Source organism: Mandrillus leucophaeus, unplaced genomic scaffold (assembly GCF_000951045.1).
Source record: "Mandrillus leucophaeus isolate KB7577 unplaced genomic scaffold, Mleu.le_1.0 Scaffold5, whole genome shotgun sequence".
In the NCBI taxonomy this organism is placed as follows: Eukaryota; Metazoa; Chordata; class Mammalia; order Primates; family Cercopithecidae; genus Mandrillus; species Mandrillus leucophaeus.
Window position 1 is genome coordinate 394,398 of NW_012105364.1, and position 14,561 is coordinate 408,958.

Genomic DNA, 14,561 nt, shown 5'->3' on the forward strand with positions numbered 1-14,561 from the left:
GACAGGGCGAGACTCTCTCTCCAAAAAAAAAAAATATTTATATATATATATGTGTGTGTATGTGTGTGTGTGTGTATATATGTATAAATTTCTAGAATATATCTATAGAAATTTTATATGTATAAAAATATATATACATATATATAGAAATTTTCACGTTTCAAAAAATTCTCCCATGAACTATCGCTTTAAATTAAATGGTCATTTATAAACTAGTTTCTGAAAATATTTGTTTTACACATACATTTTTATGGTTATATTTTGAGTAGTTGGGTTTTTAACCTATGTGTAGATTATAATAAAATTACCTGAGTTTCATATGCCTTTCTAGAAATTTAAATGTGTATTTCAAATTACATATAATTTAACTTTGTTCTCACAATGTGCCCTAAAAAATGAACTCAGTTCAGGCTCATTTTACACCAAATGTTTTTAGCTACAATCTTAAAAAATAATTGAGACAATGCTCCCATTAAAACAGTAGAAAATTAGACCTCTTGGATTCTTACCCTTTTCGTGTTCTTTGTGATTCACTGTTACAAGGAAAATAGCTTTTACCCCAGAATTTTATCCCCATGAAACAAACTTTTAATTCAGTAATCTTACATTTCAAAAATAAAACTTTGCTGAAAATTACCAACCTGCATTGATTACTGCATCAAAATATCCCGGAAAATTATGATTAATTTTAATATAAAGGTCCACTCTGGAGACAGCAAATTCAATTTCTGCACGACTGAATAATCCTTTTCTCCGCAAATATCCCTCATATTTTTCCTTGTTCATGGGTACCACCAGGATATAACGAGGCTCAAAATAGGAATATTTTAAACTTCTTACACCCTGTGCATTAAAAGGAAGATAATAAATTGGAAACACATACATGATTTACAAATCATTTTGGAGCCATCTGACAACATGGGTATAAGAAGTAGTATTATTAATATATTGAAGAATGTATTTCACCTGTAGAGTTAGCTGCTATTTTTCTATAAATATCTCAAGATTGGATTACATTTCTCTCTTCATCAAGTTTTAAATTGTCATTGGAAATATTAGAATTCACTCCACCTGGCTTTCCTTTAATTAATCATTCTAATGAATATGACTGTTAGAAAATTGCTGGATATAAAATAGGTACATTTATAGCAATATTGCAACTTTATTACAGAAAGGTAATTTCAATTCTATATTTCAAAAAGCTTCTGTGGAGCACTAGGAGACAGAGATCTTACCAGGGAGAAAAGACTCTTCTGTGACCCCTTTGTCATCATCTTGGGACCCTTTCTGCAGCTAAATCGGCACCCTGGTTGGGAAGGCCAAGCTCCTGGTAGCCTGCAGACCAGGAGATCACAGTGTGGAACTGTGTAAGGAACTGACTGGTCTGAGTCTGGAGGGCTTGGTCACAACTGCAGCTCTCCGGCTCCTGTAGACTCTGCACCAATCCTTCAAGTTCTCTGGCTATCAGTTTCCTCGTGGGTGAAATGAAAGAGCCATTCCAAATGGACTCTAAAGTCCCTTCCATCTCAATCAGTTTCACTCAATGTTCAAAATCTTTGTTTTAAAAATTCAGTTGGAAGAAATACAGGCTATTTCCAAAACAATTTCTGAGTCAATGACCAGGGCAGTCTGGAATAATACTTCAGCTGGGGAGAATCAGGGGAATAAAGCATGGATTATAGACTCAACCTCCTGGAAATGGGTAGGAGTGAACTCCCAGGGAGAAAAAGAGTGAAACAGGAGCCACTCCTCAGATAACTGTTGGACCAGAGAAAGATAGATAGAAAGGACGGAGAGTTTCTGGACTCACAAATGCATTAATTTTTGTTTCTGCCTTGTCAAATGAATAAATTTTTTAGAAAAGACCTTTTATTTTTGCTAGTTATTATAGAAACAAAGAAAACTCTCCTTAAAGATACAAAACCAATTAATCACAGAGAAATAAGATTTGAAATAGTCTAAGTCAGGAAAGTTAAAGAGCTGGAAGAAATATGTAAGCTAGGAAACGCTTATACCAACACAAAGAGTCAAAAGGGAATTGCAGTCTCCTACTGTGTGAAGTCACAGAGGAAAAAAGAAAGATTCAGAGTTGACATCAAAGGATTATGCACCCAATTTGCCTAGGTTTTGTTTTCTGTACGTTTGGTCTAATTGAATTAGTTTTATAATTGCTTTCTTTTTAATTCCAAAAGTGTCATACTGCTCAGTTAAAGGATCTTGAAAAAACAATCAACTATCTTTGAAGGTTCCAAGTATGCAATAAAGCTATATTTTTAAAAAATAAATGAGTGGGATATTCATAGTTTTACTCTGGATCTTAATTTTGGAGAAGCTTCTATATACTCTAATTATAGATCATTGTTGGGGGAAGACACGGTATCGGGGTAGAGAGAAAAATCTCTGACATCTACAGGTCTACATTGCCAGAAGTATGAAAATATTACACCCAGTGAGCAACTGCAGTTAAATGGCAGCACAGCTTACACATCTCATGTAGAACGAAGGAACAAAGTTGACCGCATGGGGCTGTCATTGTCCTAGGGCATGGGGAACCAGTTCCACACTCTACGAATCAGGCTTTATCTACAGCCTTTTATATAAAGAGGCCATGCTCTAAAAAGAAAAAGGAGCATTTAGTGAGGAAATAACAGAAAATAAAGCTCGAGTGGCAGTTACACTCACAATATCTGTGCAATTTCTTGTATTGTAACCTAACTCCTGTCACTTAATGTTTCACGTGTCTTGCCCCCCATACTAATTATAAATGGAATATCTTATCTTGTGCCTGGCAGTGTGTCGCCTGTGCATTGTAACCCCCTCCCCAACCTCAAATATGTATATACATTATCGCATGTACCCCAAATATGTACCTCAATTATGTATCAATAAAAAATTTATATATATATATACACACACACACATACACACACACACACCCCCACCACACTCACACAAACTACACACACATTAATTGGTGGAATGAAAAACACTTACTTCTATTTCCATGTGAACACAGCTTGCCAAACCATCTCTTGCGATAGCTTCTATAGTGTCCCTATTTAATCCATACTTGTGATTACCATAACTAAATGTTACAATGAATTTCCCCTGGAATTCGAGAAGAACAAAGATTTTCATATAACAGCAGCCATCATGGAATTTGATCACAACTAAAATCATTTGATGTCTTATTCTAAATAATTTCAGAAACCTTACAAATTTTAGCAACTGCATACGGATGACAATGGAGTACATGAAACTTAATTTCAAACCGTGACAGAGAAATTTATTCAGAATTCTCAGCTGACAAAAAAAAAATAGGTTTTTAGAAATAATCTGCTGACAAAATGTTGAGGAGTGTTAAGGCACTGCAGCATATGGTAAAATAGACTATTTTGTTTACTTACCCACTTCCTGTCAAACTCGCACCAAAACCTTCATTACTGAGAGAACAAAACTAATGGCCTGCCCTTTACCGCCGCCATTTCAGCTGTGCCAGCACACCAGGCAACCCAGAAAAGGCCTCCATTTCCAACAGCCTTGCATTCCAAGATAAGCCATGAGTTATAGATAATTCCGGAAGGCCATGAATTACAGGGACATCCTAAAAGCTTTGAAAAAGCAGACCCATCCTGTTTTTCCTCATAAAGATAGCTTTCTACTGAAACTGCCCCAAATGTTATCCAACAGAATTGGTGTCTGCCCTATAGCCATTTGAACTATAAATGATGCCTCTGTCTGTATTCTGGAAGCTCAGTTCTTCCAAAAACTGTATTCCCTTGGGGAAAAAAAAGGCAAGTAAAAACACATCTCTCAAAATTGTCTGTGACTTTTTCTTTGGCAATACTATATTCATTAAACCACTAGGTCAAATCTAAACTGCATAACTGATGACAACAGAAGGAATAAAAATTTGGATGATCTTGGCAAGTGTGACTTCTCATATACGTGATTTTGAAATGAACAATGAAGTGAAAACTTCCAGGGCTGCACTGAATCCCATCAAATGGCGGTGACAGCATTAAGAACAGTAGCAGCTGGGTCTATTGCTGCCCTGCGTCCTGGCCCCAGATGTTCTGGAAATGTGAGGGTACACAGATGGGCTGTCTGTCAGGGAAGAGAGGTCAGAGACCAGAAGGCATAGGGTGTCTTTTGAGGTTGGGGGATGGGTCTCTGGGCAATGTGTCTGCTGTGGGTGATGAGGAAAATCTACATCCCCCATAATCAAAAGAAGTTTATGTTATGTATTCCAAAAGTTAAAAACTCAACAATAAATATCCTTACTATTTTATTCCTTCAAAGTCATACTTTCTTTGTTATTTGGAACAAATACTGTGACTCCTTTTATATATATATATAAATGTGACTCCTTTTCTCTCTTTCTCTCTCTCTCTATATAAAAAACCTATATAGATATACGTCTGGCTCTCCTTTCAGAGAGACACTTTATCTTGTTTATTGCATCTGCTGGTTAGTGTTATGTGTCAACTTGGAAGATGTTTGGGGTGAGATGAACATTTAAATTGGGGAACTTCAAGGAAGCAGACTGCCACCCATAATATAGGTGGACTTTATCCAATCAGTTGAAGACCTCAATAGAACAAAAAGATCAGCCTTTGGATTTCATCTGCACCACTGAAACCTCCATTGCAAAATTATGACTGAGACAATGAAAGAGATTTAACCTAACTGACTCCATCTTGCTTCTAACCTCCAAACTGTCCTTGTTCAGTCTTGGGCACAGGCTGAACTAACTTTGGGAGGAACTTAGTTTACACTTTAAAACAAAGATGATAACAGCCCTTTCCCAAAACAAACTTCCTTCTTGCCTGGGGACTAGACTGCCTTTGTAGGACTAAAAAAATTAGCCACAAGATTAGAAATTATGGTTTAGGGGTCATGCAGCTGGAGGCTATAAGATTCTGACCCTCCCTAAACTGTTCCTGAGATTAGTGCTTGAGATATTTTGCAGAGCCTGCACTTGATGGATCAGCTGGCACCGCCCAGATTGATAAACTGGTTCATCTGATCCTGTGGCCCCTATCCAGGAACTGACTCAGTACAAGAAGACAGCTTGACTCCCTGTGATTTCATCTCTGACCAATCAGCACTCCCGGCTCGCTGGCTTCCCCCGACCCACTAAGTTGTCCTTAAAAACTCTGATCCCCAAATGCTCAGGGCGATTGATTTGAGTAATGATAAAACTGTGGTCTTCTGCACAGCTGGCCCCGTGTGAATTATTCTTTCTCTACTGCAATTCCGCTGTCTTGATAAATCGGCTCTGTCTAGGCAGTGGGCAAGGTGAACCCATTGGGATTTCCTGGCTGCCTGGCTCACACTGCAGATTTGGATTTGCCAGTCCCCATAATCCATGTGTGCCAATTCCTTATACTAAATCTCTTTAAGAGATGGCGTCTTGCTGTGTTACACAGGCTGGGGTGCAGTGGGGCAATCATAACTCACTGCAGCCTTGACCTCCTGGGCTCAAGCAATCCTTCTGCCTCAGCCCTCCTGAGTTGCTGAAACTATAGGCATGAAACCCTACACCAGGCTAATTTTTTATTTTTTGAGGAGATAGGGTCTCATTATGTTGCCCAGGCTGGTCTCAAACTCCTAGGTTCAAGCAATCCTCTCGCCTCAGCCTCCCAAAGTGCTGGGATTACAGGGGTGAGCCCAACCCTAAATCTCTTTCTATACATATACACATCCTATTCTATTTCTCTGGAGAACCCTAACACTCTATGACTCACCCTGTTTTCAAAATGTATACTTGAATTCCTTTTCAGATATATACTGTAAGTTTGTTTATTCACACGTACAAGGACCTTCCACTGTGGATCAAAAAAAACAAACCAACCAACCCATTTTCTAGAAAGATGTAGAGACGTAGAGTTGGGAGGAATCTTGCATAGTACATAGGTATAAAAAAGACTCCATTACAAGTTTGTTAAGAATTGGGATTAAGTGGTTTCCCTCCACCCCATTCTGGCTGGTGATGTTACTTTGGTTTCTTGCTGCATGTGGATTTCCTAATAAATAGCAATAGTCTTACTCCAGAAACCTCAGGGTCTGTGGTTTGATTTCTGCAGGAGAGGGAGAGTTTCTGTGGGGACTATGTATGTGTCCATAAAAAGGGTTCTCATATCTGCAGGCATGTTAGGGGGGTGATTGTGTGTTGTGGGGGAAGTATCTGACGGGATGGAGGAGGCACCTGTGTTGGGGAGGGTGTGCAGGTCTATGTGTTGTACCTGTCAGAGCAGGAAGGTGTGACTGTCCACAGTAAGGGTGTGCCAAGGCTGTCCGTCAGTGGGCCTGCTGTAATGGAGGATGGTGGGCAGGCTGTCTGGGTGGCTACTGTGTAGAGGGGGGTTCTGTGTACAGAGGGCTGAGTGTCTGTGGGTGATTGGCAAAGCTGACAATGTGTCATGAGTTTGTCATCTCTAAGTTTGTTTCTCTTCATGAAACAGTTTCAAGCTTACATTAAAGGAAAAGAGATCAGAGGCACAATTCAAGTTCAAGAAAATTATGTTATCCTGAAGTATATGTATATATTATCAGAATCTGTAAAAATAAGTACTTCTCAAACACAGGAGGATTTTTGTAGAGGTAGTACAATTCTAAGACTAAATATAGTATAGAAGTGTAGTGACTTTTTAGACTAGGAATTGAACCAGACTAGATTACAGATCTGATAAGGTATGAAACACCAGAGAGCAGATGGGGTTCTGAGAACAGATGAACTGACAAGAGAAAAAAATGCCTCATACTCCAACAAGAGAAATTAACATTAATTTTGGGAACTAGTTGTCTTTCAACCTAAAGAGTCCTAAGAGAATGCTTCTTACTAATATCAAGATAACTTCTCAAATCTCTATTGAGGCTTTTAGAAACAAAATTCCAGAGTATTCTTAATCAATTAAACTGAACTGCCAAAATATAGCCCTAGGAGAGAAAATTATAAAGAATTTCCAAGATGTTCTTTTGACAAGGTTAGAGGAAAACAGGGATCATACGTTTTTCTCACTTGTATGTCTCCACAAATACAAGAGAAGTCCAGAAAACATGCACCATGTATAGAGTTGGCCATTCAAAATTAAACTCATAGAAACTGCAAAGCCTATGCTGAAATGGTCCATGATTTTGTACAATGAAGAATAAGCGAGGTCCATTATTTTGGGGGTGGGAACAGAGGAAGGAAGAAGGAAAAAAAGGAGGAAAGAGGGAAGAGGATATATAGCTATAAGGGAATCACCAGTTGGGTGGTAATCTTTCAAAAGCAGAAACACAGATGAGTCCCTCATCTGATAGTTCAGTGGGCTTCAGAAAAGAAAAGGAAGTGGTGTAGGATTTACTTGGTGATAGAAACAATGAAGATATAAACAAAAATAAGGGCCATGGTGAAGTAAAAACAAAAGGTTTACAGATTCATTGGTCGTGATGAAAATATGAACTCCTCTTTCAGTTTAACTGAAGTCATGGGCAGATACATATTTACATTAGCATATACTTTCAACAGATAAAACATGCTAGGATTATGAGGGTTCCCTTTGTATGTGAAGGCCAAGAAGGAACAAATAAGTTGTTTTAAAGAAAATGAATTCAAAGACAAGAGTATTTTGAGTTACTATCAATAACTAGATTGTCAGGGTTTCAGTAAAAAACAAACCAATGAAAAAACCCAAAACTTAAACAAGATTGCTCTGAGTGCCTGTGAAATGGACTAACGCATGGTAATTACCTTGACCTTGTTAAAACAGTCCTCAAAGAAGTTAGGGATCATCTCCCATCTTCTAGCAAGGGCTTCCATCTGCATTAGTGAACTGCTTGGCCTCCAGGACTGAGAACTTCTCAGACAGGAACATGACCATGGAAGGTAACATGTCCAGAAAAAGCCAACTAAATGGGACACACCGTATTGAGATGGTGCTTAGGGCTGAAACAATTAGAAAGCACCACTGATAATACACAGAAAGAGTACTCTCTGGACAGAGTAGCCAAATCTCCAGACATACTTAATTTACAAGCTTTGTGTACCATCGGTTCTGTAAGAACTGTTTTTCTTGAGTAAATCTGACTAATAACAGTAGCAGCAACTGATAAATACAGATCACAAGAATTTTTCATACTGCTTTAGTTCTATTTCCTTAAAATGCCTACTCATTCATTTTTATTGGAAATTTACAGTATTTTCTCCGAGACCATATAATTAAAAAGCATGTGAAGAATGATGTATTAAGCACTTTAAGAAAAAAAAAACAATATGAACTCACCTCTCATAACAAGCACAAAATTTAATTCTTCCTTTTTTTAAAATTTATAACTATTTCCTAACATTTTTGCCAGAGAACGTGCATTTCTTGTGCAATAAAAACAAAGGCAACATTCTTACCGTGTTTACCATTTCATCGAAAACTTCTTGAGAGATAAAATGATAATCAACTCGATCCCCTTCTCCAAAGTAAGGTGGTCTTGTGGTATGACAGGCCCTGAAATCATAAAACAGATCATCCTAGTCTATTTCTAACTGGAAATTCAAAATGGAAAAGGTTTCAGTATAAAGTATGCTTTAAAAAATGAAGTTAATCCACAAATCATAAATCATAAAGTAATACAGTTGTGAGAATATGTTGGTTTCAAAGTGCTAGATTATATTCAGTTGCTATCATCTGTAAGGATTATATAAAATTTGGATCATCTATACCAAATTTTTACTCATTATTACTTATCACTTTCTGAACCTCTTCCTCTGCCATCATGTAAGAATACTTTAAGAAGTAAATCAATACTTATCATTTAACTATTTTCCACCCACCTGCTTTCATGTTTAATGTATGAGCCTTTTCCACAGGCTGTCCGTCTCTCCTTCCACCTGGCTGGCCTACTCATTTCTTAGGACTCAGTTTAAATGTCACCCCTCCAAAAATCCTTTCCTGACCTCTATGGCTGGATTATTCATCGCTTTATATTTCCACAGCCTCAGTGTCTGTGCCAATTGCATTTCAATTATGTGTTCAGGGCCCATCCCCTCCACCACTTGAGGGTAAATCTGTCTCATGTGCCCTGTGCTTGGTCCATATCAACACTGTGTATAAACCTCCTGTGGCAATCCATGGTGCCAATGCTGAACAGAAGTCTCAACTCAACCAAAGAGGCCTTTTCTCTCCACTGTCTGAAATAGCCTCCCCATCCCACCACACCGCTCAACTACTGTCTATCACCAGAACTGCTTTCTTTTATATATTTATCTGGTTTTTTTCCCATCTTTCCCAGCAGAACATATGAATCATAAGGGGAGGACCATGTCTTATTCACCACTGCATTCCCAAAGGCTGGCACACAGTAGGCATTTGATAAAATTTTGTAAAGTGAATGAAAAATGAAACATGAGAAGTGGATAACAGCTGCTGAGAACTCCCTTTTATAGATGACTACAAAAATGACTCCTCTAAGGTCACACAGCAGGCCAGTGTTGGTCCTACAACAAGAATATGGTGGTCCCAACCACCAGGACTCTTGAATTCATATATTTCTGCCTTCCACTGTTAAGTGCAGGAAATGCAAACTGACTTTTAGATTTTCCTGTAGTTTTAAAGTAGGAGATGAGAGCCAGGCACAGTAGCTTATTCCTGCAATCCCTGTACTTTAGGAGGCCAAGGCAGGAGGATTGCTTGAGCCCAGGAGTTCAAGACCAGCCTGGGCAACATAGTGAGATTCTGTCTCTACAAAAAAATTTAAAAATTAGCCAGGTGTGGTGGCACGTGCCTGTGGTCTCAGCTACTCAGGAGGTTGAGATGTGAGGCTCACTTGAGCCCAGGAGTTTGAGGCTGCAGCGAGCCATCATTGCCCCATTGCATTCCAGCTGAGGCAACAGAGCAAGACCCTGTTTCAATAAATAAATAATAAAATAAGAGATGAGACTAGCTAGATACTTGACATGTTATTTCATTTATTTCTTACAAAAACCATAAGCTAAGTATTATTTCTTATTTTTATTTTATAGATAATGAAACTGAGGCACAGCTATTAAGGAATGTTACTAAGCAGCAATGCCAAGATGCCTCAAAAGTCAATTCTTGTTAATATCATACTAATTCAGACAGTAAAGTTGCAACCTCAAAAGGCTTTTCATTGCAAAGTCAAAGGCAAATAAATGTTTATAATTCATACCACTGCTCCCTTTCCATTATACTCAAGAATTAACTGTACTAATAAATTTTAAGGTCTTAACATCATATTTAAATTACATACTCAGGAAAGAGAGCACATTCTAAGAGAAGGCTGTCAAAACACCGTGGCATTTGTTTTGTTGTTTGAATACATTGGCATTTCTTCACACGCCTTAGCAGAGACCTGACACCCTCTGTCTACTGGCGTCCTTGACAGTCAGGGAAGATAAATCAATAGCTTGGCACCCTTGCAGCAAACCCTAAGCATAGCCTGTACACATTATGCTGAACTTACAGTTCTCAACAAAGGAATTGAGTGGCAAGAATTTCTTCTGAATTTCTCAAAGAAAGACAAAACAAAGAAGCAATTTGAAGCTTCTAGGCAGGTAAAAAAAGAGATGGCTCCACTGGTGTGCAGAATGCTGATGACAGAGCCTGCAGCCACTGCAGACTTTCTATTAAGAAGAACCTAAGATGATCTGTGTTTTTGAATTTGTCATCCAATTTCCACATATACAAATGTTCACTGTGTTATATGCTGCCCAAATATGAACATCTCAAAAAGAAAATGCTTCACAGTGAAGGCAACATTTCAGTCAACTTACATAGGAAAAATGATACCAAATTCTAGACAAAGAAATTTGCTCGAGCCAGGACTTTCAAAATTTTTCTTTTCCCTTGTCTAAATCTTTCTGCAGGTTCATTATTTACTAATTAATTTACTAGTTAAATTATGGTTTGCAATAGGAGCCATAATTCCAGTAATTTCACTCGACACAGAAAAGGACTGAGTTAGAGATGAACCCCAGACTCCAACTCTGGTCCTAAAAGTCTAAGGGTGCCAATTCATGGCCAGGTGTCACTGAAGCTACTACCAAACCGAATTCACAGAAAGGAGATGACCAAGAGGAAAAGGAATTGGAAGGCCAGGCCAAATAATGGAATCCCAAAATATCCAGGGAAATGTAACAGGAAGAAAAGATATCTAAGAAGAGCTAGCAGGTGGATGAGGAAGTAGAATTTTTTTCAGTGTCATTCAGAAGCATGCAGATTTAGAATCTTAATTCTGAACCAGATTGCCTCAGGAAATAATGAACTTGTTACTGCAAATATTTAGGCAGAGGCTTGGCTCTGAGCACATCTGAATTCAAGCACATTACAGCACATCATATTATTAGTAAGTGAGCTCTATCAGTGGGTAGCCACAAAAGCCCAGGTATTACTAGAGGAATGTGGGAGGCAAATGAAATTGTTCTGAACACCCAATGCAGATATATGTCAATAGCTTGCTGGACACAATTTAAGTGATCCTCCACACAAAAGATTCCAGCACATACTGTATCTAAGTATCAAACTCCATGAAGCCACTATTCTGCCCACTTTTCAGTAACTACACACCATTTTCTGACTCACGCTACCATCACCTGTCACTACATTCTACCTGGTGTTCTTGTCTCCAGACTTCCTTCCCTAAGCCCTTTCCCAAACTGCCACCAGGATACGGTTTTTAAAATGCAAATGTGATCACATCATTCCCCTCCCTGTTTAGAAATCCTTTATGACCAGACCCCTGTCTGTCCTTCCAGTCTTAACTTTTGCCATCTCCCTTGATAGTCCAAGCTGAGCCGTATGCTGTACTCTCTGCCTAGAATACAACCCCACCTCAAGCCCCACTTCCCACTTCTCTTTTATTTCTATCTCAGAGGCTCTTTACCTCCCTCATCATAGCACCCATCAAACTATCTTGTGAGCATTGACCTGTTTAAATCCCATACTACTTTGTAAGCTGCCAAGAGGAGAAGACCCATACCTGTTCATTTCACAGTTTCATCACCCACATATAGCATTTGCACAGTGCTCGATAAATATTGAATGAATAAATGAACCATTCTACAAATTTGTCACATGTGTATAAACAGACACATTAGCTGAGACTGCATTTAGACTGCTGCAGCTCATATCATCTCATGTAGCTAAATAGCTGTGGTCTTTTATTTTACTGTATTACAATGCTAAAAATCAAATATATTTAGTAGTCAACATCATAAGAAGCCTATGAAAATAGAGATGGCTATAAAATAATGATCTAAAAAAGGATAAAGTTTTTCTTTCAGGGCCATTCAGATCACTTTCATGGCCTTAAATCTAGAAGATAGACAGGCATGCTGATACTGTTTTGTGTTGCCCTCATTATCCGGCACTTTTCCAGGAAGTCACTGATTCGTGGGTGCTCAGCTAGAAATCAACAGAGAGACTTTGAAGAAAGTAAATGCATATCTCCAGGTCACCCATAACTAATACTGGTAAAGAAAGAACATTCAACATATTTCTAAAACCAAGAACAAATAGTAAAATCAAAACCTAACCACAGCAAAATCTCTCAGCCACACCAATATTTGTTATGTGACTGAGTTACATTTTCAACAATTATATAACTGGATACGCAACTTAGTGTGTGAAAATGTCATTGAATGTCTCGATATTGGGTCGATGCAATTTAGAAAGGAAGTAAAATACCAGGAAAAAATTAAACGAGGAAGAGGGAAATAAATGATTCAAGCAAATAGTGGAGAAAGTGCCTTTGTAAATGCTTTTATGTTTCACCATGAGACTCTATTCATGCCTTTTTTCTTTTTACATAATTAAAAATCAATAAAACTTATGTTGGATAAAGAATAATAGAAAAGAAAATCTAAACAAGAGCAATGACTTGCCCTTAAGAATGTGAGAAGGTGCTTTGGTTTTATTTTTAAATTTTAACTAGAAAGTTGCTGCATATAATGGTAGCACTATCTTACTTTCTCAATGGATAAAGTAACTACCTAACACCCTTTTTCATCTGATGCATAGTCTTTTATCCATGCCTTGATGAAATTCTTAGAATAATCTGCCATTGAACAAACCTTGACCTCTGCCTTCATGAGGATGACAGTGAATGGTTGGATGGTGCTTCTGAACCTCTGAGGGAGGTAGATGAATGAGTTTGTAGTTGGGAGGGGGGCAGTTAGGAGTATCTTTCTACTCACCGCTAATTCCAGCCAGAAGAGAAAAATAGCAGTGGCAGCAGTAACAGTACTGGAGCATGAAGCTAATTTTAGGATTCTGTTTGGCCATCTTGTGCCTCCACCTAAATTTCATATAGCACTAATTATCTAAGGTCTGAGTCCCCCATTAGATTACAGATTTCATTAAGGCAATGACCTCACCAATCTTGTTCCTGCTGTACCCTCAGGGACTAGCACAAGAGAGGAAATCAATAAGTATTCATTGAAAGAATGAACAAGTGGACGAATCCATTCATCTCTGCATAGCTCCATCAGTGGAGGCTGGGGAAAATCACCCATGCTTCTTATTGTAGTCATTTCTATGATCTGTTGCACACAATGCCATTAATTCAGCCAACTATTTACTCAATCAGTCAGTCAGTTATTTAACAAATATTTATTACACACATATTAAGTGTCTGGCCATATACTGGGCATTGAGAACTCAATAGTGAACAAGGCTGACATGAGTCCTACCCTCAATGGGCTACATACAAGTAAGGAAAGCAGACATTAAATCAACTCATCACAAGCATGATGGATAAGCATTCTAATTAGGGAAATAAAAGATTTAATGAAAACAAGTAATTGGGAGGCCTCGCCAGATAAGAATGTAAGGGCAAATTGGCTCCAAATCTTGATGATGAGTCAATAAACACCTCTAAAAACATATCCAACAAAGCATGTCTTGGCAGTAGCATATCACAAAGAAAAAAACAGGACTGGGCTACCAATCATTTGCTACATAACTGGTATCAGAGACGTGAAAGGAACTGGAGAGAACCTTGGTTCCTCATAGGTCACTTTGGTTTGCTAAAAAGTTCCAAATTTATGCATTAGAAAATAGCATATACCCTTTTGCCCTAGTTTGACCTTCCATTCATTGTGTTCAGCTTATCTTTTAAAACAGGTTCAGTACATCCACAGAAACATAATGTACTCTGTATTTTTATTCTAACATTAACTTTTAATTTATTTTTGTTACTTCAGGGTATTTAAAATATATTAATCAATAAATTATTCCATAGTGTTTGTGGCCTAGAGTTGTTCAAATAAAGGATGTAATTTTAAATATCTAAATAAATGGACCTGTTTGAAATAGTGTTTACATTGTTTGAACATGTGTAGCTTCAGGGAAGGAAGTTTTTTTTTGGTAATAGCATTAGGAAATAATTTGCGCTTATTTTTCTGGCTGTCCTATATATCTTCGTAGTCACATCCTCAGTTCACTGACAGGAACCACTAATCTAAAAGTAATTTATTTGCCATACATAAAAAATACAAGAGGAAACCAGTTTCAGAGATGACAGACAATTCTAAATTTGAGTCACCAAAACCTCTGAAAAAAAAT

At 37.9% G+C, this 14,561-nt stretch overlaps 1 protein-coding gene across 1 annotated transcript in view; it reads right to left on the bottom strand.

Moving 5' to 3' along the window:
* LRGUK (leucine-rich repeats and guanylate kinase domain containing) overlaps positions 1-14,561 on the bottom strand; it is a 143,036-nt gene that overhangs the window by 63,310 nt on the left and 65,165 nt on the right. The window contains exons 12-14 of the mRNA XM_011995826.1: positions 8,390-8,486; positions 2,995-3,108; positions 642-843 (exon numbers count right to left, since the gene is read on the bottom strand). Of these exons, the coding sequence (XP_011851216.1) occupies positions 642-843; positions 2,995-3,108; positions 8,390-8,486 (413 nt within the window). The remainder of the gene's footprint in view (positions 1-641; positions 844-2,994; positions 3,109-8,389; positions 8,487-14,561) is intronic.